This window comes from Pavona decussata, unplaced genomic scaffold (genome assembly GCF_977016875.1).
Source record: "Pavona decussata unplaced genomic scaffold, jaPavDecu1.1 SCAFFOLD_44, whole genome shotgun sequence".
In the NCBI taxonomy this organism is placed as follows: domain Eukaryota; kingdom Metazoa; phylum Cnidaria; class Anthozoa; order Scleractinia; family Agariciidae; genus Pavona; species Pavona decussata.
In genome coordinates this window covers 1,365,001-1,390,000 of record NW_028145466.1, presented here as the reverse complement: position 1 = coordinate 1,390,000, position 25,000 = coordinate 1,365,001, and the positions used below count along the sequence as shown (strand labels likewise).

The following is a 25,000-nucleotide window of genomic DNA, read 5'->3' as shown; positions in this document are numbered from 1 at the left end:
CATATGGCTACAGGAAAGAATGCGATTTGACAAATTTAAGTACTGACGGATTTATATCGCTACGATTGCTGCGTATTATCCCAGTTCTTTGTTGCGTTACAATCGCAAAATATTTGTTCGAGCTGCAGGAAAATAACCTTTTATATTAGAATTCAAAAATTCATTTGAATTGCTAACGACCTTTGCTTTAATTTCTAATTTATGCTACTTTTTCTCTCAGCTTTCACGCGAGCAACTTGAGCTGTAAACGGGAGCTAAACTAAGCATTGGCAGTTCTAAAGACTGATGGAAGGCAGGCCTATATTAAGTTATGCTTTAGGAAAAGAAGTATTGCTGAAAATAGCGTTACAATTTGCAGCAGTTTATATGGGTCACCACACAGCTTTTAGAAAAGCTCACAGGATTCAGAGAGGGGAAAATAACAGACCAATGAACGAACAACAGAAACAATGGACCCTAGCCCTGAAACAATAAAACAGCGTGATATACAGGTCCAACGAAATTAGAGATTCCAAAGAATTGAGTGTTGTCTGGTTTACTGTGAAGGAGATTTGGAAAACGTAGTCTTAATTATCATGAAATTTGGTGAAGTCTTGATTTCTCCAAGAAATGGTTTGAGGAGCCATATCATACATTCGATAGGGTATCTCGTCCGATTTTCAAACACCAGGAAATGAGTTGAGAAACCGAGGGGCACTCATCCTTGTGTTTTTACGTCTCAAAATCTTGAGGGACTTTTCTACGACAGAACTACTGAATCGAATAGTAGGTTTCAATTCTCGCTGTGTTATCAGAAGAAGGTAGAAAACTTTACTAGTTTGTCACTGTAATCATTCAAACTGTCTTAAAAAAAACCGGGAAGTGAAAGTGTTTGATGGTGGTTGTAGTACCACTTTCCAGGAAAAATGGTTTTAAGAAGGCAACAACTCGGAAGCTTAGTAATTTGTAACAGGTTCCAGCATTGACATGCATGTCTTAAGTCAAGTCATATCAGTAACATACATAGTAGGCCGTTGTCATGGCAAAGATATATAATTCTATCCACCCTTTGTTAGAATATAAGGGAAGCATGTTGTGACTGGCTGACTTTCATTCGTTCTATAAGCCGAGTGGAACAATTTACGGCTATTGAGGTTATAACCAGGGCTGTGTGACACAACCTTTCATGCATTCTTTTTTGTCAAAACCCGTATAAAAGTTGCTACTCAGTTGGATAAAATATATTTTTACTTTTGAACTTTTCGTTGGAAACACAATTCAGTGAAAACAATTCGGGTCACACTTCCGCCTGGAACACACTACTCTCCCCAGGTCTCACCATGAACAGTCCAGCCTAACCTGCGATTAAGACTGGAACGTTAGCAGCGCTATCGCAGAAATGGTTTATAGCCCAAGCGAAACGCAATCAAAGACTGATGGCAGATAAGGTCCTGCCTTGTAATAGTGGTTAACTGTTATTTTACCTGAAAATGTAATAATGTTCAAACAAATAAACTGGTACGCAAACAATCTTTAACCAGCTTTAATCTATTGTTAGGTGTACATCCAAACTCGTAAACAGCTAAGTTGGTAAATCCTCAACTGAGTGAGTCTTGCACACATCATCCTTACTTCTATCAGTTCAACAATACTCCTCGAAAAACTTGGTTACGAATCGATTATTTTTGCACACCAGGTTAAGCAACATGGATTAGGTAACTATAGCAACCGTTTTGTCCCAACTAAGTGATCCCAACGGTTATGGAAATGCTTGTGAACACTCTTACTGTTATCAATTACGTGTGCAATGCTCCCTTACGCTACTTTTACTCGGCAAACTTGCTTACGGCTCAATACGCATGCGCTGATTTGCTTATCGCAAATGATAAGTTAGGTCTGAATCCCGTTCGGCAGCCATCGTGGAATAAAATATGGATAGGTCAGGTCACCCATCTCTTTCCGTTTTTGATTCTTTTCTTGCATGAGAGGCTGTAGCACATTCATGAGGTAACTATGGTGAACGTTGATCAGCCAGACCGCCTTGTGATCCTGGAGTTCGTTCCCGTAGTCAAACAAGGTGTCAAAACGGTATAACGCCAGGCTGTTGCTGAAACTCGCCTCGATCTGTAAAAATTAAAATGCCACACCACTTATGTTTACATTGACTGCCAATAGAGGCCAAAGTAAAAAGAATTGAGATATAAAATTTCAGTGAGAAAAATAGCAAACTTTCAGTTATAAAAACAACGCCCAACTTCCTTCCGTTCGTGAGGGAAAGAGGAGATACACTGATACCAGCTGCTACCAAAAGTACGTATTCTTTGTGAGTCTTGATCTTCCAGTGCCAAATTCTGAAAACTGCAGTGCGGTTTTAGTTCTTTTTATCTATGCGTGAATTCCTACCGCGCGACCATTCTAACGAAGCCTACTGAGCAGCACTATGTCTTGATGCTGGTCAATCACGCGCTCAAAAACCTATTCATGACCATATCCAGCCCTCAAGTAGACAGTGAATTCATACTTACAGAAGAAGTGTTCCTGTTTGGCAGACGTAACACAGAGAATTCTCCATCTTCCAATCTGGTGTCATTGTACAGCTTGGTTGGTAGGTTGGGAACGTACTGGGCATAGTCTGATAAAGGATAGTTCACTGCGGCGTGTTGAATGCTCACTTGTGAGATGATACGGGTCACAATATCACAGAGTTCGTCTTTTGTACGAATTTTTGGTGGTAATCCTTGAATCTGGCAAAATTAAGAGTAATTCAATTATCCGGCTGTCCAATATAATTTTCCCAGTGAAGTAGACCGTGGCCTACGCCCTAAGCATTCGGCTTTCGTTTTGTTTCTATTGGTCAACAGCCACTGACTATTACAATTTTCAACACACAAATAAACGGCACGTCCGGCAAGGAGTAGTAGTATAAACCCGCAAACAAACGACAACTCAGGAAAAGCCCTTCGGACAAGCAGGTTCTTTTCGCAACCTTAAATGTTAATGGTGCCGCGATATCGAGACGGCAGTGCATTCAATTAAATCAGAAACTCCTAAGGGAGTTAAAAAGTGTAATTTCTGCCAACTGCCATATCTGGAAGACCCACCATTTTAAACAAAGCGCGAACCTTCGCGCGAAAACTGCGTCACATCCTAAGTGAAGCATAATTTGATTGTTTAGTCTGTTTGTTATTCATTTTCCGAATATGGTACATATGCGATTGAATATTCGCACGCTTTGGCTAAAGAAAAGACATGGGCGTCACACATTTTAACCGTTAGTATACTGGGCTTTCTGATTCAATGCGAATGTACGTTCGCCATCCCCCAATTAAATTTGAGGATTTAAGATTTCGGCTAAAAAAGTTACAGTTATAGAACAAACAGAAAAGAACAACAGATACAATAGAAGCTATTGAACTACTCTATTCCTACCTGCCCGATGCGACCATGGAAAAACCATGCTTTTCCGTCAACAGACAATTCATTGAGGTAGTCCTGAAATTCCTTGTCATTCTCTACGTCTTCATCGTCGTAATAATACCTACAATAACAATATTTAATTTATACAATATAATATGAGATATGATTTGCTATATGATTTATGATGTGATATAAATACTTTAAAAATCCAAAACGTTTTCAACAAAACAGCCATGTTACGAGGGTAACAAAGATTAACTTTTCCAATGTTAAGCACTGGTGGACAAAATGCAGCTTAGCACATAATATTTGAATTCTGCATTTATTTTGCTATTTTCCGTTTACTTTTTGACTCTTTTTTTGGACGAAAATCTCTACAGGATCAACGGCTATGAACTGTTTGACTCTAGCAATTAAAATTTTCTCATTAATCATCTCAACCACTTGAAGTCGATAAAGACAACTTCAGCGCTTTCAATTTTTGTGGAAAAACCAGTAAGAAGTTAGCCGTCAAAATGGAACAATACAATTTGCTAACACTCCATATACATGGGGAAACTGGTTGTTCCAGTGGGAGATCAAATGGAACCTTTCCAATGACAATTTTGGGAAACGAATAGCGTATTTCATGAGGGAGCATGATACTTGAGTGATGATGCAAATGGTACAGCGATATTCCTATAATCGGGTAAAAATGAAAAGAGAATAGCCGCTCTGAAGGTATTCCTTTTTTGCCGAAATGTTTCCAGTGGAAAGGATGGATCCATTTGATTTCCAGTCATTCGTACTTACAAGTCGACATAATCCTTCACCATATTCTCAATCACTTCCAAGATTTGTTCGCCATCATCTCGGTAAGGAAAGTATGGGAGAAGATCCCTGTCATCAACTCCGCGTTTCTGTTGAATCAAAAACAACACCAATGTTAACACAAGTGACCGGACAACAACAAGATGTGGAAAGTCCTTCCACCATGTGAATCTGTAGCTGGAAGCAAAATGGCGCCAATGTTTGTTCTTTTCTGGACACTGCTGCTAGTCGGCTTCATAAATTATTGCTTTGCTTTGAGTTACATAATTTCCATTCTCGGAAATTAAAGATAACCGAAATAAAACAATTGAACAATTAAGGTCCCTTATATATGAGGGGAATGGGAAATAGTACAAGGTGGCGTATATTTTGAAAATCAACAAAATCTTTCAAAACTTTTGGGCACAGATGTTTTGTTGCCAACTCTCGTTTTCAAAGCGAACATTACTCTCAAATTATTCTGTTCAATGTATCCAAAAAACGTAAAACGTTTCATGCTTGATAAATAAGAAAACGAGAAGTCGTTGTATCAGGATGGAGACGTACATATGAGGGTCTTCAATTCTGAAGAACGCTATTAGAAATGGCAACACTTTTTACCCACAGTCATTCGCCTTTATTGTGGTCACCTGAAACCACAAAAACAGTAAAGTGTATGGAAAGCCGATACAACAGCGCACCTTTAATTCACTTCTAAAATCTGTGATGTCCCAGGTGGACAACGGATAGGCATCTGTAAGGAGTCGGTCTGTGCCTTTATTTCCAAATGCGAACAGCTTATCCATAAATTCTCCTTCGTTAACAAGTTTTGGAGCTCCAAGGGTGTTTGGGATGGTAACATCTCTGCAGTGATACTTGAGTATCTGGTGCAGTGGATGCTGGTTTGACAGGGAGCGTCGTAATATAACACAGAATGCTTCCATCAGGAAGTGAACCTTGAAAAAAAGGGAAAAGAAGTTATATTCAATAGCAAATGTATCGGAGGGGAATAAAACGAATATACGAGCCTCATTGTGTTATTAAATTGTGGAAAGTCGAATTCAAGTTGAGAGTTGCAAAGTAAAATGTACCTTACCAAAAACATTGAGCTTTTTGCATCATTTGAATCTGAAACTTAACCTTAAGTGTTGTCGTGTATTTGATTGATTATCTTAATCTTCAAGCAATAGTTCCTGAGATAGACATGCTTAGCAGTGCTTGTTGACTCTGGCTTGAACCACCATGAGAACACCAGTTCTTAATTAACCGGCATTGCTGAAATTTCTTGTCCGGTTGTCTACAACAAGACATCGGTAAAAAGACCGCTCCTTGAATTGGCTCTTAGGCTTCATGAACATGCTACTAGGCAAGAACAACCAATGTATAAACAACTAAGCAATTGTGGTAGCTTTAATGAAATAGTCAGCTTGTGCAAATTACCTGATTGCAACAATGATTTGCCATCTACATGTGTTAATCTCAACTGAAGGAACACATTTTTAATGCTGTTCATATTAACTTTGAGGTAATATTGACCGCAATGACAATTGGTCGCAAACATTGGAGCTTGTACTTTGTTGAGATTTAACTGAGATTTATCAAATGGGGTTCAGATGTAGAACGTAGAGTAGTTGTCGTCACTAGCAGTAAAACAAGCCAAGAAGGAAACAAAGTCGAACTGATCATGAAGTCAGAGTCTTGGTACTTTATCAAGAAGCGAGTCTGCTCATCCCTAACTTTTTATTTGGTGGTCGTGGGAAACAATACCTTAGCGAGGTGCTCCACAATTTGTGCATATCCGAGATCAGTGACTTGAACATTCAGTTTGGCCAACATCCAGTAGTCGTCATCATCTGGAGTGTACACAGGGGAATCTGAAGAGAAATAGAAAAGAATTTTAGGTTACAGACCTGGAGGACTCTTTGGAACTAAGAGAAATTCCATTTAGGAGCAAAGAAAGGCTAACAGCTCCAAAATAGAAACAGACGAAGCAAGTGGATATTAATGTCCTTGTTTTCTCATATTTTGACAGAGGTATTTTCTTGATTCTGCTTACTGAATTGTACTAAGCAGCTACATAATGGAGCAAGGACTTTAAAAACATTGAGACAAGATAACCCCGGCTTAACCTTGTTTGAGCAATCCTGCTTATTTTTTCTACTGTCTTTGTTTTTGTTTCGTTCGTTTCTGTTAAGTGGTACTGTTGGCGTTTCAAATTTTTTCCCTCTCTGGAAAAACGTTTAGTTTATCGTCCACGAAAGCAGAGACGTTTTCAAATATAGCAATGGGTGGGTTTTCCAACAATTAAAGGTGAGCTCAGCTTATACCTTCATGCAACACAGTAAACTGAAGGATCTGCTACCACAAACACAACATAACTAAATAGTACTGAAAATACACTTGGTATAAACTGGGAATAAAATTGTCAGATATACTGCACCTGGAGTGTAGTCCATTTGAATGGCCGCAGGAACAAGATCGTTGCGTTTTGTAACGAAATCATGCTTAGAGACAAACAGAGCGATGGGAGAGTAAGTGTCCCACATTGTTCGTCGAGGATCATTATCTGTAATGTCCTCTTGTCTGGGAAGATCGTCACACAACTCATAACGAAGAGCATAAACGCGGCCCTGGTTAATTGCCTGAAAATCAACCAATAAATGGCAAAAAAAGTCGGCGACTTCTCCAATAACACCACGGCACTTTCATCTAAGGAATTATTTCTCAAACGAGAAAAGTATTGCCTCAATTATTACCTAATTTTGTATTTGAAATATTTGTGAATCAAATGCGATGTTTTGTTTCAAGCCTCAGGTGATTAATGATGGGTGAATTTTTTAGTTAATGACGCATGCACACTTAGAAACAAAATCCGAGTTCTCCTGACAGCAGTCGAACCATTTCTGATTGCTTGTTCGGATGTTCTGCCACTGAACTATAGGAGACTCGTGGGAGCTAGGCTATTTTTTTTCTTAGTTTCACTAACATTTGTGAACCAGTTGTATATATACAGACGTTTGGTAAATCGAAGACGTCAAAAACAGATCGAAGAAAAGTAGGTAATTAATGATTATTTGGGTGAGTGTAGTCCTGAAAAGGGCTGTTTGAAGTCATCGTCTGGACAATCTGAGCGGAGGTCGTCATCTAGGACCAGGTAAATTAAGGATAGTCAGTAGACTGATGGTCTCTGGTATACCGTCTTTATAACATCAACTGACGATTGAATTTCAGGTCGTCGAAACGTCAGTCAATGTCACCTGACACAGTCTTCTCAGGACTTCACTCATCCGGATGATAGGCATAATTTATGTACTTATGACATGATTCTGGGTTCAAACCGTTTACAAGATACGTAAAAAGCAAGCTAGCTACCTCTTCCAATGTGTCGTACGTTCCCAAGGCCTCTTGTACAGCAGCTTCCCAGTTAAATTCAGGATTCAGGGTTTGCTGTAGTTTGTACCAATCCAATCCTATTGGTTCTGGATTAAAGATGAAACGACTGAATTAACAAAAAAAAATCACGTTAATTTAATACATCAATTTTGTCGTTAGTGCACTCTGACTCGCCTACTGGCGTAATATATTGTTTTGGAAACCTGCAAAATATCATCGGTTAAACAGTTTCCCCTGAAATTCTTTGGCCATTACTATAAATTACTTTAGTGTTCTGGATTTGCAATGGGTTGAGAGGATTAGGCCTATGGAATAAAATCACTACAATCCAGTAACCAAAGATTTAGACTCCCAGTGTACTGAACTCTATTAAACGACTACCAGTCACGTAAACGACCAAAAGGGTTAAAATTGGCATTGCTTCGGTAGGCTAAACTACACGTGGCGCTGCATGTGCTTGAAGGATCGCCTACCATTCATGTCATGGAAAGTGACTCGTTTCAGGGACATAGGGTTGACTCCTGCTAAGCGTTGTTGAGTGAAGAACTTGTCACTGATCCAATCTCTTTTGTCCTCAACGAAAGCCTCGTATCTGGATGGTCTATTGGCATATTCCTATAAGTAATTGAACAACAAAGGTTTGTATGGTTTATAGATTAAGACCAGTCTCCTACATGCCTACAGACTCTTTCGTAAAAACCATGAAAAGATATTCACAAAACAGTCATCAACATGAGGTATAACTGGGAGAAAATTTACTTTTTCTTGGCAAAATCATGATCAAGGGAACAAAAATCTTCAGCCGTAAGATGTAGCGGTTTTGTTGTTTTGTTTTTTTGGATTCGAACCATTACTATTTACATATTTTATAAGTTCATTATACCATAATATGAAACATAAAAGAGAATGTATACCAGAAAAAATGAAACTACATCATGTATAAGCTACATAGTGGTCTTGTATTTTCCCAGGCAATCAATCCTCAATGCATGCGAGCATTTGTTTCTAAACAACTGCAAATTTACATCCAGCTTGAAAGTGGTTCTTATAATTAAATTCTGCTTTCTTTTTTATCATTTCGTACATCAGTATCTTTTCAAAACAAATACATTTTAAATATAAATCTGATAAAGGTACAACAAAAAAAATATGCTTACCCCTCCTAGCTTTGCAGCCATCTCGAAAAACTTTGACATAATCCGGTAACTATAGTTGTGGTTGATTTCCTCTTGAGTGATATTGTTAACTAAATGGTTGTAGACAGTAAGGCTTAAATCGCTTACAAGCACTGTTTGTATGTACCCCTCAAAATAGAATCTGGTGAAAGGATCTAGGAAAGAATATCCAATGAACTTCCACAAGCTCGACACATTCAACAGGGCGAACCCATACGGACTAGTTTTCACATTCCATTTCTCTTTCTTTTTGCGAAGTTCCATAACCCTCTTGGCTTTGCATAGCAGACTGGACTTCTGAGGAAGGGACACTTCACATTGGAGAGTTGATGCAAGCCTTTAAAAAAAGTAAATTGTGTAATGACATAACATTTCCTTGTTATTAATAGTTCTTCTTCTATTTCCCAAATTCTCAAATAAAAATGCTTGAAGTTACTTATGACTAGACCTGAATTGGAACTTAAAAGTACCCGAAATCACTTCCCCTTGTGATCGGGCCCTCTTTAGCGAAGCGCAAATTGAGCCTGGACGCAGGTTATGAAATCCGTTGCATCTTGTCACACTCGAGGGTTTTGACCTTGTTTGTTAAACCTGGGTCAAAAATACCTTGACTTAGTTACAGAATATCGAGAGATAGAGATCAACTGAATTCTTCATGATCTGTTCTAGTGCACTTGGAAAGAACTTGAAATACGTTAATCTAACTTTTTTCAAGTTGCAATCCATTTCGACCCAGTGCATCTATGACCAGAGACACTCGCTGACAGTTTAAGTAAACTGGGGTAAAATTTATAACAAAATGAGGCCATTATTTATAGAAAACGTTACAATTACTAGGGTTACTTTTCGCGTATTAATACATGAAGAGGTTTAAGATTCAAAACAAACATGGCGGCTAACTGACGTGGTCTTTCGACGAAACTAGTGTGTTGAAATAAATGCAAAGTGAGTTTTTTTCTGATAAATATGATAGAAAAATACTCTGGCTTTATTCAATGACACCAAATGCCCTTGACACTTTTCCTTTAGCGTTGGCTCTTAAACTACTAACACTAAAGCCCAAGTCCGATGCACCAAAAGTAATACAATGTGCAGTCAACTCCCGTTATAGCGGACACCCTCGGGACGTCGTTTAGTGTCCGTAATAGCAAGAGTCTGTAATAGCGCGATGTGGGGATCATACAGAGGTGGCGGCGTGGGGCTTGAGATTCCACTTATTTATGAGTTACATGGCGACCCAAAGAATCTTGTAAGACTTGACAAGCTTATCAACAGTAGCGAATCTGCTGAGCAGTCACTGGGAATGGAGGTGAGGGCTTGGTCTCTCCTAAAGAGTCTGGAAGGAAAAGGCATGAGCTGAAGTGAAAACGCAGAGTCTTTTGTACAGCCACTAAAGATATTAAAGCGAAAATAGACATTCCAGAAATCTTTTGAAGAGTGTTTGACAAATGACGAATATCAGACTGGAATTTATTTTACATGCGAAGTTCATGGTGTCCGCTTTATCGATAATCAAAACGATAAAATTGTTATGTTTGTACCACGAAAGTATCCGTAATTCCGGCCGTAAAAGCGAGAATCCATAATAACGGGAGTCAGTTCCAGTCAAACCCCTATACCGTGTAGCATGAAAATTTTGCGGGTTCTAATTTTTGCGAATTTGGCGGATTGACCTCGATCCGCAAAAATAAGTTCCCGCAGAAAAAAACACCCGCAAAATAAAACGCCGCAAAAATTAACTACCTTGAGAAAAATTAAAAACTCTGCTTTTAATAGACTTGTGCCACTGGGCGATGTACAATGGACTTAAACAAGAACATTAACATGATTTTCCAATGGTAAAAGCAACTAGAGCTGTCAAGAGTAAAGCAGTTCAGTAGATTGGATTGGCACGAATGGGTCATCTGAGGGAACGCACAGACTCGAATCGTGCAGCAGACCAACCATGTTCTAGTGACGCTTCAGCGGCGGCCTCCACAGAAGTGGAGTCTCATTGCGGCACAGTTTTAGCAGGGCGCTCCCAGTTAGGTCTCAAACTTGTATACTAGCTACATTTTTCACTCGAAAGCCCCTCTGTATGCCTAGAAAGGTTTCAGCTATGACAATTCAAACATTCATACTGCTTTCTTTACGAAACAGTGTTTTGTTGTGCATGGTTAGGGTAGGCTTTTTGTTTTGTTGTTGTTTAGTCCCTTTGCGCAGTAAGGTATTACAGTGATATGTCTCCAATATGTAAGTAGAGTGAACTGTGACTCAACATACAATAAAAGTTGAAAATATTACGGTTTCTTCCACTTAAATGTTCTGTTGCTTGAACAGAGCATCGCAAAAATTAGTTCCCAGTAGAAATTTCTGTCATCTCGAACCGCACAAACATCGCCCAGAATGCGGCGACACATCCGGGGCTTTTGTGCGTGCTCCGCGCGAATTTCAAGCTCCATTAACGATGTGAAACAGACAAACAAAAGAGAAAGTGGGCCAAAACCGGCTACCAGGGCGCACGTTGGGCGAGTTTTGGCGTTAACCGCCTTGGTTTTCAATGAGTTAGCATAACCACAAAAAATCACCAATCCGCAAAATAAAACTCCCGCAAAATTTTCGTGCTACACGGTAGCTTTCGCCGGGGATCTGGATTTTGTCCGTAATAGCGAGTGTCCGTAATAGCGGGGTGTCCGCAAGGCGAGGGTTGACTGTAGAGAGAAATAGAGAAGTTAAATCTCAATCCCTTAAAGAAAACAAGCCAAATATAGGCGTTTATACAGAAACACTTGGCGTCAAATTATCCGTTGATTGTTAAGATTATTAATTATTATCATTATTAAGAGCGATTACATAAGTGTTGTTGTGGGCATAGTGTCCCATGCATTGATAGAGAGAACAAGATAGGAGCTGTAAATGCCCCAGTCCCTCCCGATTTCTTAAACATAACTATTTGTATGTTTTGAATGGATGTGTGATAAGATTGCCACCGCAGGGAACAACGTTAAGTGATAGAAATCTTACAAAGTGATACTTACAGCTCAGCCACTTGCAAACGTTTCGCGTTCTTTGATTCAACTCCAGGTTGCAGGCTGGAAATAATTGAAAGTGTTTTGTTAAAGTAAACTTCCAGGTTAAGGAAATGAATTGCCAAACTGGAAACTTGAAGTCGGATTCTTGAAAAACGTGAAGATAGAAAAGATATTAGACTCGGATGAAGGTATCATTCTGCCTCCATGCAAAATTTGTCTCCTTCGATAAAAATCGACCTTCCATTTATTTTGGACGAAAACTTTAAGGTAGCTAACAAGAGTTTCCAGCACGTCCCTACATTATAATTTGATGGATCATTAATACCACTTCCATCAATTAATACCACAATACTGGCATGAGACAAATGGCTCAACTAAACATTGATAAGCAAGTTATAGTCATTGTTTCGACTTACCACAGGACAACGGTTCCTTTAGAAACTAAAAAAATAATTACTAATATGTGAAAAGGAAATAAAATTAAGCCCCACCTCGAAGATGCAGCAAAACCTGCCATTAAGGTGATCAGTGCGACCAAAATCTTCGTGTCCATAACTGACGCTGTAAACTGCTGACTTTCAGGGGTAGCCTACACGATCTTGGAGGATCAGGTTTTTCGCTGTTTTTGTTCAGTCCGTGTACCTATCGTTGAAATGATTTCCATAAAACAATTCTTGTGATTATTGCAAATACAGGAAGTCCTGAATCGCAACTATTAACCTTTATTTGTAAGGGTTTATCATCTCGGAAAACAAAGTAATATATCAAACACGAGGAAGAATGTTTCCTCCGATTTCCAAACACCAAGCAGTAGGTTGGAAAAACGAGGCGCAGCCGAGTTTTTTTAACCAACTTCGAGGTGTTTGGAAATAGGAGGAAACACTCTTTCGAGTGTTTGATATAGCTTCTCAAACTATTGATAATTCTTGGAGAAATTCGAAGCAAAAGTTCGCAAAATTTTATGATAATTAAGATCACATTTCCAAACCTATTTCACGGTAGTGATTTCCTTTGTTTTCTCTTCATAAATTATTAACGTGTTTGAGAATAACATTTAATATATAATAATTTATTTAGAGTGCGCGGTTTTCTATCGAGTTTCGAAATTAATTCGCATTTACTTTGGTAAGTTTGCTTTACTACGTTATGTAACTGGTTGGCAAAACATGCGCTACTTTTCTAACCAATGAGAAGCAAAGCCAAAACTAATCGTGACCTACTCCCAAGCGTTTTCCCGCGCTTGACGCTTGTTTCATGTGTTTGCTTCAAGTTCTGATTGGTTCATTGGGCTGTTTGCATCTCTCGTGATTGACCCGAGAAATTGCTTTGGATTTGGTCTTACAGCAGTCAATTGCGATCCACTGTAAGGTATTTTATAAGATGTCAATTATCCTTTTAGGGTTGAGGCAGTTTCTTCTGTTATCGGCGAGTACGCAAATTCCCGATATAACCAATAATAAAGCCACTGAGTATGTGTACAGGTTATTCTGAATATCAAATAAGCCAAATCTGTTATTTTTAACTTTTGATTGTAGCCTCCCAGACCCTCCCCCTCGAAGATGGAAATGACTAAACGTGCCAATTCGAAACTACAGTATTTTATAGTCTTAGAAACACAGTACCCCCGCAAGTGTCTGCCCAAAGCAGGGTGTCCGTTTAAGATCCGGTTCTGATAAATTGTGCAATGATAGTTCATTACAAACCCTTTTATGTCTCATTGTTTATGACAACCACATTTTAGTTCATAATCGTAATTTCCGAGCTTTAACAGTCTACAAAATTCGGTACACAGAAAGTCGGAAAACACACATTTTAAAGGTAGAAAGAAATCTCATAATCTATAAAAATACATTGTAAAATTCAGTGTCCGCTTATTTTCATATTGATTCTACTTCATAAACTGTATTCTGCTGTTGCGAACTAAATAACAGCAGAACACAGTTTATGAGGTAGAATCCATATGAAAATTAGCCATGTGGAATTTTTCGTGTTGAGCCAATGACGTCACTTCCTGTAATTTGAGCTTTAACTTCCGGAACAAGGCCAAGTAATGACGGCCGTGAAATCTCAAATAAAAAGCTAAAAAAAAAATACTTCCAATCGCCGTAAAGGATTGAAATTTGGTAACATGAGTGAGAAGGTCATATTCTACACGAAAATGCAAAAAGATGGAAAATGAAATTTTCGTCTCAGGGGCACTTTAATAAAGGGGTCCTCTAAATACAGATTTATTTTAAAGTAAATGTGGGAAGAAAATTTAATCACAAAAACTCGTGTCCATCTAATATTTGAAAGTCGCGCGTAGCCACTGCCTCCAACCGATTTCACTCATATCTGGCATGCGAAATTCCTTATTGGTTTTCAAACTACGAAATGGATGTTTTCAAGTTTCAATTATTATTACTTTGGAAAATACAAAGAAGGCCGGTTTCGAATAGCCCTGTCAGTCCGGGTGTCTTTTTGGCGAATCAAAGCCAGTTCTTGTGAATGCAACTCTCCCCCTGTGTACTGGACAACTTGGTTAATTTTTTATACAGTTTTAAAGAGCTCCCTGTATGTGTTTGTATAAGTCAATTCAAGAAAGGTCTCTGGCACATTTTACTAGAAATTGAAAGGCCGATATCTCGAATGTAATCTCGACTAAAAAATAGCCATTCATCCAAAACAAAGATTATTTATTGGGTTATTGATTTCATAAGTAAAACAAATGGTTGGAGATTTAACAGAAGTGTTATGGAAGCTTTCATGGTTGCGTCATTTCAAGACAGGATTTCACTAGGTGTTGTCAAAAAACAACCAATATGTTGATTTTTGCTGCTCCGAAGTTGACTCATTACTATATATTTTTCCCTTTATTAATATAAAAAAGCTGTTCTTTATTAGAGGTATTGTGGTAAATGGGCGATTTTTGGAAAACAAGATGCCTGGAGAAGTTCACGCGGGATGTTTAGGACTTGATCGATGCAAGCATTAGTTTTTAATGGCTACCCACAGTTACAATCTGTTTCATAACAAACCTACAGATAAATAAAAAGGCAAATGTAACCACTATATCCAGTACTACAAATGGTGTAATTTCTACTGTCTCCAAAAAAATGATAACAGAATGGGGTTCAGTAAAAAGAGAAACACTTCTTATTGTTGCATTAAACTAAAGTGACACAAAAATGACTCACTCCGTTCTATATACCCGCTCGACTCAAGGCCGCCAACAAGCTTCTTTATATCACTGTCGTGTATTCTATAAACTAGTTATTGCTATGGCTCAGTGCAGACATATGAATTTATGAAGACGAGAAACCACGCAAACTAAACGCAACAAGTTTATTTTCTAGTAATATTAAATTAAACGGTAAACGACAACAAACTCAATTGATTCCTCGCAAAGCAAGATTAATAAATTTGTTGGGCCGGGACGAAGGCGCGAGCGGAGCTTTCGAGCGAAAAGTCTATTATATATCTTTGAAGGTGTCTGCAATGTTGCCTGGCAACAATGGAAAGCAAAGTATGAATGACGTCAGACAAAGGGAAGGTTGCAAGGCAGCAACAAGTTGGAAGACAGACAGGCGTCAGACGCAGTTTGTTGAAGCAAAATTTCCATACATCACGAATGTTTTGCGTTCAGTGCCGGATCAAATTTCAACCACAGTGTTCATCAATATTCACTGGATGAAAATACCTCTGCAGAACCTTTCCCTTTCTGCCAGAAATCTTTTCTTGTGAAAGATTCTATTGAAGAAATTACACGTTTTGTGGCCGCAGTAAAATAATTTTCCGTGGGAAATACATTCATCGAACACGACAGCGCTTCACGCCCGTTGTACATTTCGTCGTGTCAGAAATAGATTTCAACCGCAAACTAGCCCGTAGAACTCAAAAAGACCATGCTCATCAAAATAGTTGCTATGTTCAGAAACCTTATCTCCTCATTTGATGCTACAATACGAGTAAAAAGGGCTTTCCACCCAGCCCTAGCTTCTGCGAGGTTTTGCGACTAACGTATTTCTAGTATAAAATGGAAATATTCATGTCAACTTTTGGCTAGAAAGCGCAGGAGCATTTAAAAAGCACTCCAGTATTCAAAGACGGTACAATTTGAACGAAACACTTTTGGTAATGTTCTTTGTTTGATCATTGTACTTGATACTGAAATGTTCAAGTGACATTACGGGTTCTTTTAAACCACGAGATGCGAGACAGTGACACCTTGTTTCATATACTTGAGAGTTTAGTTTGAGAGTTGAAAGACAGTGGAGAACTTCTATAATTCGGCAAAATGGTGCACTGGCAAGGCCACGCGAACTGGCCTTCTCGGTATTTGCAAAGTAAAGCACATTGAAACTTTAAAACATCCATTTCGTAGTTAGGACCCATAACAACGTTTACATGCCAAACATGAGCGAAATCGGTGAGATGCGGTGGCCCGCCAAAGTTCGAATCTTCCAGATTATTGCTGTTAAGGCGTCAACCGAGTGTCCTGTACCCTTTCTTACATAATTGTTTCAGGTTAAAGAGGTATCCTACAGCGGATCACAGGCTCGATTCAGATGTAAGAAAGGGTACAGGACTCTCGGTTGACACCTTAACAGCAATAATCTGGAAGATTCGAACTTTAGCGGGCCACCACATCTCACCGATTTCGCTCATGTTTGGCATGTAAACGTCTTTATGGGTCCAAACTACGAAATGGATATTTCTAAATTTCAATAAGTTTTACTTTGCAAATACCGAGAAGTCCAGTTTGAATTGCCTTGCCCGTCCGCCATTTCCAAGTTCCCAGTTGTGTTTCAACTCTCCGCCTTTTAAAAGGGCTAATCGGTAAATTTTTAGACAAATGTAAAGATTTATCTTTCCTTTATGTACTTGTATAAGTCAATCCAAGAAATGCGTAGTTTAAGCGACGATCGGCAAAGAGATTTGACTTCAGCATTTTTTCAGGCTTTCTTTTTGCCTCGTTTACTCGTTCATTCTTTCACCCTCAGTTCAAATGGAGTACGAATCAAAGATATATGCTTTCGACAAAAACTATGGTGGAAAAATGAATTAACATTGGTGCTTCAATCCAATTAGCCTTACACACAGCTTATTGCAGAAATGTTGGATGAACCCACCCCACCCAGGGCAAACAATTCGGTTCACATTTATAAACTGCAAACAAAGCCTACAAATATCACTATCAAGACCTAAAAGTAGCTTTTTGTCTTTGAACGGAACTACAAACAAACTATAATTCGTCGTCGCCTTAATTAACTGTAAGTATCTGATAATTTAAAAGAATACAAACGACGAAATTACAGCCATTAAACTGTCAAAATATAAAATATCTGAAAATTCTTTTAAGCCTAGCTTCTGTGGCTTGTGCAAGTAGAGGATATTTTAAAGACGTGAAAAAAAAAACCATTTGTCAGCTTGAGAGTGTTTGCAGACAAATCTCTTTTGTTTTTTCCTCCTAGATGGAAAATGTTGAAGAAATTTCGGCTAAACAGCAATATAGTTATCCATCAATTTGAGATAAAGGGGCACAAAGACTTACTGATAAGGCAAATGGATAAATATGAATTAAGATTATTTCCAAAGATTGTTGCAGCATTTACATTCTTACGAAACGTTTGGTAAAATACTCCAAAACAAGATACAAAGAGCTCTCGTTAAACAAACATGGAGTTTTCTTGGTAACTGACAGAACTGCAATTTAACCTTTACTTAGAAGAAAATTTATAGATGGCCGAATTAATGCATGGATAAATAAGTCAGATATTTTATCACCTAAGAGAATTGAAACCTTTCAAAATGTAAATTGCCTTTGTCTAGACAAAATATTCCACGTTGAAAACAGCTAACTAAGCAACGCGCTATTGGTAAAATCATTTCCTTTTATCCACTAAGACAGGAGAAAACGGGAAGCACTTGCAAGGAAGTATTTACCGATTTGCCCTGTTAATAGGCAGAGAGTTGAAACACAACTGGGAACTTCAATGATTCGGCAAAATGGCGGACTGGCAAGGCAATTCAAACTGGACTTCTCGGTATTTGCAAAGTAAAACTGATTGAAATTTAGAAATATCCATTTCGCAGTTAGGACCCATAAAGACGTTTACATCCCAAACATGAGCGAAATCGGTGAGATGCGGTGGCCCGCCAAAGTTCGAATCTTCCAGATTATTGCTGTTAAGGTGTCAACCGAGAGTCCTGTACCCTTTCTTACATCTGAATCGAGCCTGTGATCCGCCGCTGTAGACGAAGTAACCTAAAGTCTGATTGAAATCCTTCTAACTTGTGGTATTATATCCAATGAAAATAAAATTATAAAGTAACGTATCACAAAATTTTCTGAAACGTTTTTAGGAACGCTGCACGTAAAAACTTGAAAACAATGGAAAGCTTTTTACATTTATGTGGGTTAATCTTTGTTCAAAAACAATAAGAAATGGTACATCCTAAAACATTCCGAAGGTTCGTGGTATTGTTTGGGCACATGCAAGTTAATATAATAGTTTATATTTTGCTTTCATGTTATTTATAATCTAATACATAACAATGTGTTTTGCGAAGGGGTGTGTTTCTGGTGGTACCTTTCAAATTTTCCCAAGGTTTTTGGTTAACTGTTTTCCAGATCGTCTCTTCAGTTCTTGGCTGCGAGTGAAATACTTCCTTGCATGTGCTTCCCTTTTTATCCCGTCTCAGTGGTGAAAAGCAAATGATTTTACCAATAGCGGGTTGCTTAATGAGCTGTTTTTAACGTGGAGTATTTTGTCTAGACAAAGGCAATTTGCATTTTGAAACGTTTCAATTTGTTCTATTTTACTTTACTAACTCAGTCTTTCGTATAATTTTTGTCTCTATTGTTGTTTTAAAAGTAAAATTCTCTTTGGTCTTCGAAAAAGTTTAGGTGATCATATATCTGAAGAGACTTTTTGATAATACGACTGCGAACGATTCTTGCCGCCGGTAACATTAATAACCATCCTTTAACGCATTTATCAATGCACTCATTAGGCCGTCAATAACTTTTCTAAGGAAAGTTAAATTGCAGTTCTGTTTTCACAAAAAAAAAAATGGAAGTTTGTTTAAGGAGGGCGGCTTTGTACCTTGTTATGGGGTATTTTTCAAAACGTTTTGTAAGAATGAATTTTTAAGACTTAGAAAAATGGCCTGCCACCAATCTTTTGAAATAATCTTAATTCATATTTATCCATTTGCCTTATCACTGAGTCTTTGTACCACTTTATCTCAAACTGATGTATAACTTCAATGGTGTTCTACCGATATCGGTTTAACAATTATTATTTTAGAGTAAAAGCAAAAGAAGTTCGTCTGAAAAACACTCTCAAGCTGACAAATAGTTTTTCTCCATGTCTTTAAAATATCGTCTACTTGCACAATCCACAGAAGCTAGGCTTAAAAGAATTTAAAGATATTTTGATGGTTTAATGGCTGTAATTTCGTCGTTTGTGTTCTTTTTAATTATCAGATACTTACAGTTAAGGCGACGAGGAATTATAGTTTGTTTGTTAAGTTCTCTTCAAAGACAACAGCTATTTTTAGGTCTTGATAGTGATATTTGTAGGCTTTGTTTGCAGTTTATCGATGTGAACCGAATTGTTTGCCCTGGGTGGGGTGCGTTCATCTAACATTTAAGCAATAAGCTGTGTGTAAGGCTAAAGGAAACAAATTTAAGGATTGAAGCACTAATGTTGAATCATTTTCCCATCATAGGTTTTTGTCGAAAGCATATACCTCAGATTCATACATTTGAACTACGCGTGAAAGAATGAATGAGGGAACGAGGCAAAAAGAAAGCCTGAAAAAAATGCTAAAGCCAAATCTCTTAGCCGATCGTCGCTCAAACTACGCATTTCTTGGATTGACTTATACAAGTACAGTAAAGGAAGGATCCCTCTTTACATTTGTCTTAAAATTTACCGATTTGCCCTGTTAATAGGCGGAGAGTTGAAACACAACTGGGAACTTCAATGATTCGGCAAAATGGCGGACTGGCAAGGCCATTCGAACTGACCTTCTCGGTATTTGCAAAGTAAAGCTTATTGAAACTTTAAAACATCCATTTCGTAGTAAGGACCTATAAAGGCGTTTACATGCCACATATGAGCGAAATCGGTGAGATGCAGTGGCCCGCTAAAGTTCGAGTCTTCCAGATTATTGCTGTTAAAGCGTCCACCGAGAGTCCTGTACCCTTTCTTACATCTGAAGCGAGCCTGTGATCCGCTGTAGATGAAGTAACCTACAGTCTGATTTTGGAAATGTATGTCCATTATGATGTCCAAGGTGCTTCTATATTTTCAATTTGTGGTTGAAATCCTTCTAACGTGTAGTAATTTAAGTAGTATTATATCAAATGAAAATAAAATTATAAAGTAACGCATCACAAAATTTTCTAAAATGGTTTTAGGAACGCTGCATGTAAAAAGTTGAAAACAATGGCAAGCTTTTTAAATGTATGTGGGTTAATCTTTGTACAAAAAACAACAAGAAATAGTACATTCTAAAACATTCTGAAGGTTCGTGCAATTTTTTGGGCACATGCAGGTTAATATAATAGTTTATATTTTGTTTTCATGTTATTTATAATCTAATACATAACAATGTGATTTGTAAAGGGGTGTGATTCTGGTGATACCTCTCAAATTTCCCCAAGATTTTAGTTGACTGCTTTCCGGATCGTCACTTTCAGTTCTTGGCTGCGAGTGAAATACTTCCTTGCATGTGCTTCCCGTTTTATCACTTCTCAGCGATGAAAAGCAGATGATTTTACCAATTGCGCGTCGCTAAATGAGCTGTTTCAACGTGGAGTCTAGACAAAGGCAATTTGCATTTTGAAACGTTTAAATTTGTATTATTTTACTTTAAGCTTGCTAACTCAAGCTCTTCGTATAATTTTTGTCTCTATTGTTGTTTTAAAAGTAAAATTCTCTTTGGTCTTCGAAAAAGGTTTAGGTGATCATATATCTGAAGGGACTTTGATAATATGACTGCGAACGATTCTCATCGTAAAATTAATAACCATGCGTTAACGTATTTATCAATCCACTCATTCGGCCATCTATAACTTTTCTAAGAAAAGTTAAATTGCAGTTCTGTCTTACCAAAAACAAAATATCGAAGTTTGTTTAAGGAGAGCTCTTTGTATCTCGTTTAGGATTATTTTACCAAACGTTTCGTAAGAAGGAATTTTTAAGAGTTAGAGAAATGGGCCACCAATCTTTTGAAATAATCTTAATTCATATTCATCCATTTGCCTTATCAGTGAGTCTTTGTGCCACTTTATCTCAAACTGATGTATAACTTTAATGGTGCTCTACCGATATTGGTTTAACACTGATTATCATCTTATAGGTAAAAACAAAAGAAGTTCGTCTGAAAAACACTCTCATGCTGACAAATAGTTTTTCTCCATGTCTTTAAAATATCGTCTACTTGCACAATCCACAGAAGCTAGGCTTAAAAGAATTTAAGGATATTTTGATGATTTAATGGCTGTAATTTCGTCGTTTGTGTTCTTTTTAATTATCAGATACAGTTAAGACGAAGAGAAATTATAGTTTGTTTGTTAAGTTCTCTTCAAAGACAAAAGCTATGTTTAGGTCTTGATAGTGATATTTGTAGGCGATGTGAACCGAATTGTTTGCCCTGGGTGGGGTGCGTTCATCTAACATTTAAGCAATAAGCTGTGTGTAAGGCTAATAGGATTGAAGCACTAAATTAAATGTTAAATCATTTTCCAATCACAGTTTTTGTCGAAAGCATATATCTCATATTCATACATTTAAACTGCGGGTGAAAAAATAAATGAGGGAACGAGGCAAAAAGAAAGCCTGAAAAAAATGCTGAAGTCAAATCTCTTAGCCGATCGTCGCTCAAACTACGGACTTCTTGGATTGACTTATACAAGTACATAAAGGAAGAATACCTCTTTACATTTGTCTTAAAATTTACCGATTTGCCCTGTTAATAGGCGGACAGTTGGAACACAACTGGGAACTTCAATGATTCGGCAAAATGGCGGACTGGCAAGGCCACTCGAACTGGCCTTCTCGGTATTTTGCAAAGTAAAACTTATTGAAATTTAGAAATATCCATTTCGTAGTTAGGACCCATAAAGAAGTTCACATGCCAAACATGAGCGAAATCGGTGCGATGCAGTGGCCCGCCAAAGTTCGAATCTTCCAGATTATTGCTTTAAAGGCGTCCAGCGAGAGTCCTGTACCCTTTCTTACATCTGAATTGAGCTTGTGGTCCGCTGTAGATGAAGTAACCTAAAGTCTGATTTTAGAAATGTATGTCCATTATGATGTTCAAGGTGCTTCTATGTTTTCAATTTGTGTTTGAAATTCTTCTAACGTGTGGTAATTTAAGTAGTACTATATCAAATGAAAATAAAATTATAAAGTTTTGCATCACAAATTTTCTAAAATGTTTTTAGGAACGCTGCATGTAAAAAGTTGAAAACAATGCCGCAAGCTTTTTAAATGTATGTGGGTTAATCTCTGTTCAAAAACAATAAGAAATGGTGCATCCCAAAAGATTCTGAAGGTTCGTGGTATTGTTTGGGCACACGCAAGTTAATATAATAGTTTATACTTTTCTTTCATGTTATTGATAATCTTATACATAACAATGTGTTTTATAAAGGGGTGTGATTCTGGTGGTACCTTTCAAATTTTCCCAAGGTTTTGGTTAACTGCTTTCCGGATCGTCTCTTTCAGTTCTTGGCTGCGAGTGAAATACTTCCTTGCATGTGCTTACCGTTTTGTCCTGCCTCAGTAGTGAAAAGCAAATGATTCTACCAATAGCGGGTTGCTTAATGAGCTGTTTTCAACGTGGAATATTTTATTTTATTTTATTTTATTTTGTCTAGACAAAGGCAATTTACATTTTGAAAGGTTTCAATTCTCTTAGGTGATCAAATATCTGACTTATTTATCCATGCATTAATTCGGCCATCTATAAATTTTCTTCCAAGTAAGGGTTAAATTGCAGTTCTGTTTTACCAAGAAAACTCCATGTTTGTTTAACGAGGGCTCTTTGTATCTTGTTTTGGAGTGTTTTGCCAAACGTTTCGCAAGAATGTAAATGCTGCAACAATCTTTTGAAATAATCTTCATTCATATTAATCCATTTGCCTTATTAGTGAGTCTTTGTGCCACTTTATCGAAAACTGATGGATAACTATATTGCTGTTTAGCCGAAATTTCTTGAACATTTTTCATCTAGGAGGTAAAAAACAAAAGAAATTAGTCTGCAAACACTCTCAAACTGACAAATAGTTATTTTTTCACGTCTTTAAAATACCCTCTACTTGCACAAGCCACAGAAGCTAGGCTTAAAAGAATTTTAAGATATTTTATATTTTGACAGTTTAATGGCTGTAATTTCGTCGTTTGTATTCTTTTAAATTATCAGATACTTACAGTTAAGACGACAGCGAATTTTAGTTTGTTTGTTGAGTTCTGTTCAAAGACAAAAACTATTTTTAGGTCTTGATGGTGATATTTGTAGGTTTTGTTTGCAGTTTATAAATGTGAACCGAATTGCTTGCCCTCGGTGGGGTACGTTCATCCAACATTTCTGCAATAAGCTGTGTGTAAGGCTAAAAGGATTGAAGCACTTATGTTAAATCCTTTTCCCACCATAGTTTTTGTCGAAAGCATATATCTTTGAATCGTACTCCATTTGAACTGAAGGTGAAAGAATGATCGAGTAAGCGAGTCAAAAAGAAAGCCTGAAAAAATTCTGTAGTCAAATCTCTTAGCCGATCGTCGCTCAAACTACGCATTTCTTGGATTGACTTATACAAGTACATAAAGGAAGGATAAATCTTAACATTTGTCTAAAAATTTACCGATTTGCCCAGTTAACAGGCGGAGAAATGAAACACAACTGAGAACTTCAATGATTCGGGAAAATAGCGGACTGGCGAGGCCGCTGGAGCTGGCCTTCTCGGTATTTGCAAAGTAAAGCTTATTGAAACTTTATAACATCCATTTCGTAGTTAGGACCCATAAACACGTTTACATGCCAAATATGAGCGAAATCGGTGAGATGCAGTGGCCCGCCAAAGTTCGAATCTTCCAGATTATTGCTGTTAAGGCATCCACCGAGAGTCCTGTACCCTTTCTTACATCTGAAGCGATCCTGTGATCCGCTGTAGATGAAGTAACCTAAAGTCTGATTTTGGAAATGTATGTCCATTATGATGTTTAAGGTGCTTCTATGTTTTCAATTTGTGTTTGAAATCCTTCCAACGTGTGGTAATTTAAGTAGTATTATATCAAATAAAAATAAAATTATAAAGTAACGCATCACAAAATTTTCTAAAATGTTTTTAGGAACGCTGCATGTAAAAAGTTGAAAACAATGCCGCAAGCTTTTTAAATTCCTGTGGGTTAACCTTTGTTTAAAAACAATAAGAAATAGTACATCCTACAACATTCTGAAGGTTCGTAGTATTGTTTGGGAACATGCAAGTTAATACAATAGTTTTATATTTTGCTTTCGTGTTATTTATAATCTAATACATAACAATGTGTTTTGTAAAGGGGTGTGATTCTGGTGGTACCTTTCAAATTTTCCCAAGGTTTTGGTTAACTGCTTTCCGGATCGTCTCTTTCAGTTCTTGGCTGCGCGTAAAATACTTCCTTGCATGTGCTTACCGTTTTTTCCCGTCTCAGTGATGAAAAGCAAATGATTCTACCAACAGCGCGTTGCTAAATGAGTTGTTTCAACGTGGGGTATTTTGTCTAGACAAAGGCAATTAGCATTTTGAAACGTTTAAATTTGTACTATTTTACTTTAAGCTTGCTAACTCAAGCTCTTCGTATAATTTTTGTCTCTATCGTTGTTTTAAAAGTAAAATTCTCTTTGATCTTCGAAAAAGTTTAGGTGATCATATATCTGAAGAGACTTTGATAATAAGACTGCGAACGATTCTCATCGTAAAATTAATAACCATACGTTAACGCATTTATCTATCCACTCATTTGGCCATTTATAACTTTTCTAAGGAAAGTTAAATTGCAGTTCTTTTTTGCCAAAGAAATTAATGAAAGTTTGTTTATGGAGGGCGGCTTTGTACCTTGTTATGGGGTATTTTGCAAAACGTTTCGTAAGAAGGAATTTTTAAGAGTTAGAGAAATGGGCCACCAATCTTTTGAAACAGTCTTAATTCATATTTATCCATTTGCCTTATCACTGCGTCTTTGTGCCACTTTATCTCAA

The 25,000-nt window shown here is 37.5% G+C and overlaps 1 protein-coding gene across 4 annotated transcripts in view; it reads right to left on the bottom strand.

Annotated features, from left to right (window-relative positions):
- Positions 1-1,506: 1,506 nt before the first annotated feature.
- Positions 1,507-25,000, bottom strand: part of LOC146482766 (polyunsaturated fatty acid 5-lipoxygenase-like) — a 30,850-nt gene continuing 7,356 nt past the window's right edge. The window contains exons 1-14 of one of the 4 annotated variants that reach the window (XM_085106846.1): positions 24,342-24,431; positions 22,435-22,537; positions 12,256-12,406; positions 11,771-11,824; positions 8,736-9,090; positions 8,052-8,193; positions 7,558-7,664; positions 6,626-6,827; positions 5,953-6,059; positions 4,887-5,141; positions 4,189-4,295; positions 3,409-3,517; positions 2,505-2,723; positions 1,507-2,103 (exon numbers count right to left, since the gene is read on the bottom strand). In XM_085106846.1, coding sequence (XP_084962972.1) covers positions 1,870-2,103; positions 2,505-2,723; positions 3,409-3,517; positions 4,189-4,295; positions 4,887-5,141; positions 5,953-6,059; positions 6,626-6,827; positions 7,558-7,664; positions 8,052-8,193; positions 8,736-9,090; positions 11,771-11,824; positions 12,256-12,317 — 1,953 coding nt within the window. In that variant the 5' untranslated portion in view covers positions 12,318-12,406; positions 22,435-22,537; positions 24,342-24,431 and the 3' untranslated portion in view covers positions 1,507-1,869. Of the gene's footprint in view, positions 2,104-2,504; positions 2,724-3,408; positions 3,518-4,188; positions 4,296-4,886; positions 5,142-5,952; positions 6,060-6,625; positions 6,828-7,557; positions 7,665-8,051; positions 8,194-8,735; positions 9,091-11,770; positions 11,825-12,255; positions 12,407-20,402; positions 20,507-22,434; positions 22,576-24,341; positions 24,432-25,000 lie in introns of those variants that run through there. The other 3 variants (XM_085106844.1, XM_085106847.1, XM_085106848.1) reach the window with 3 other exon arrangements.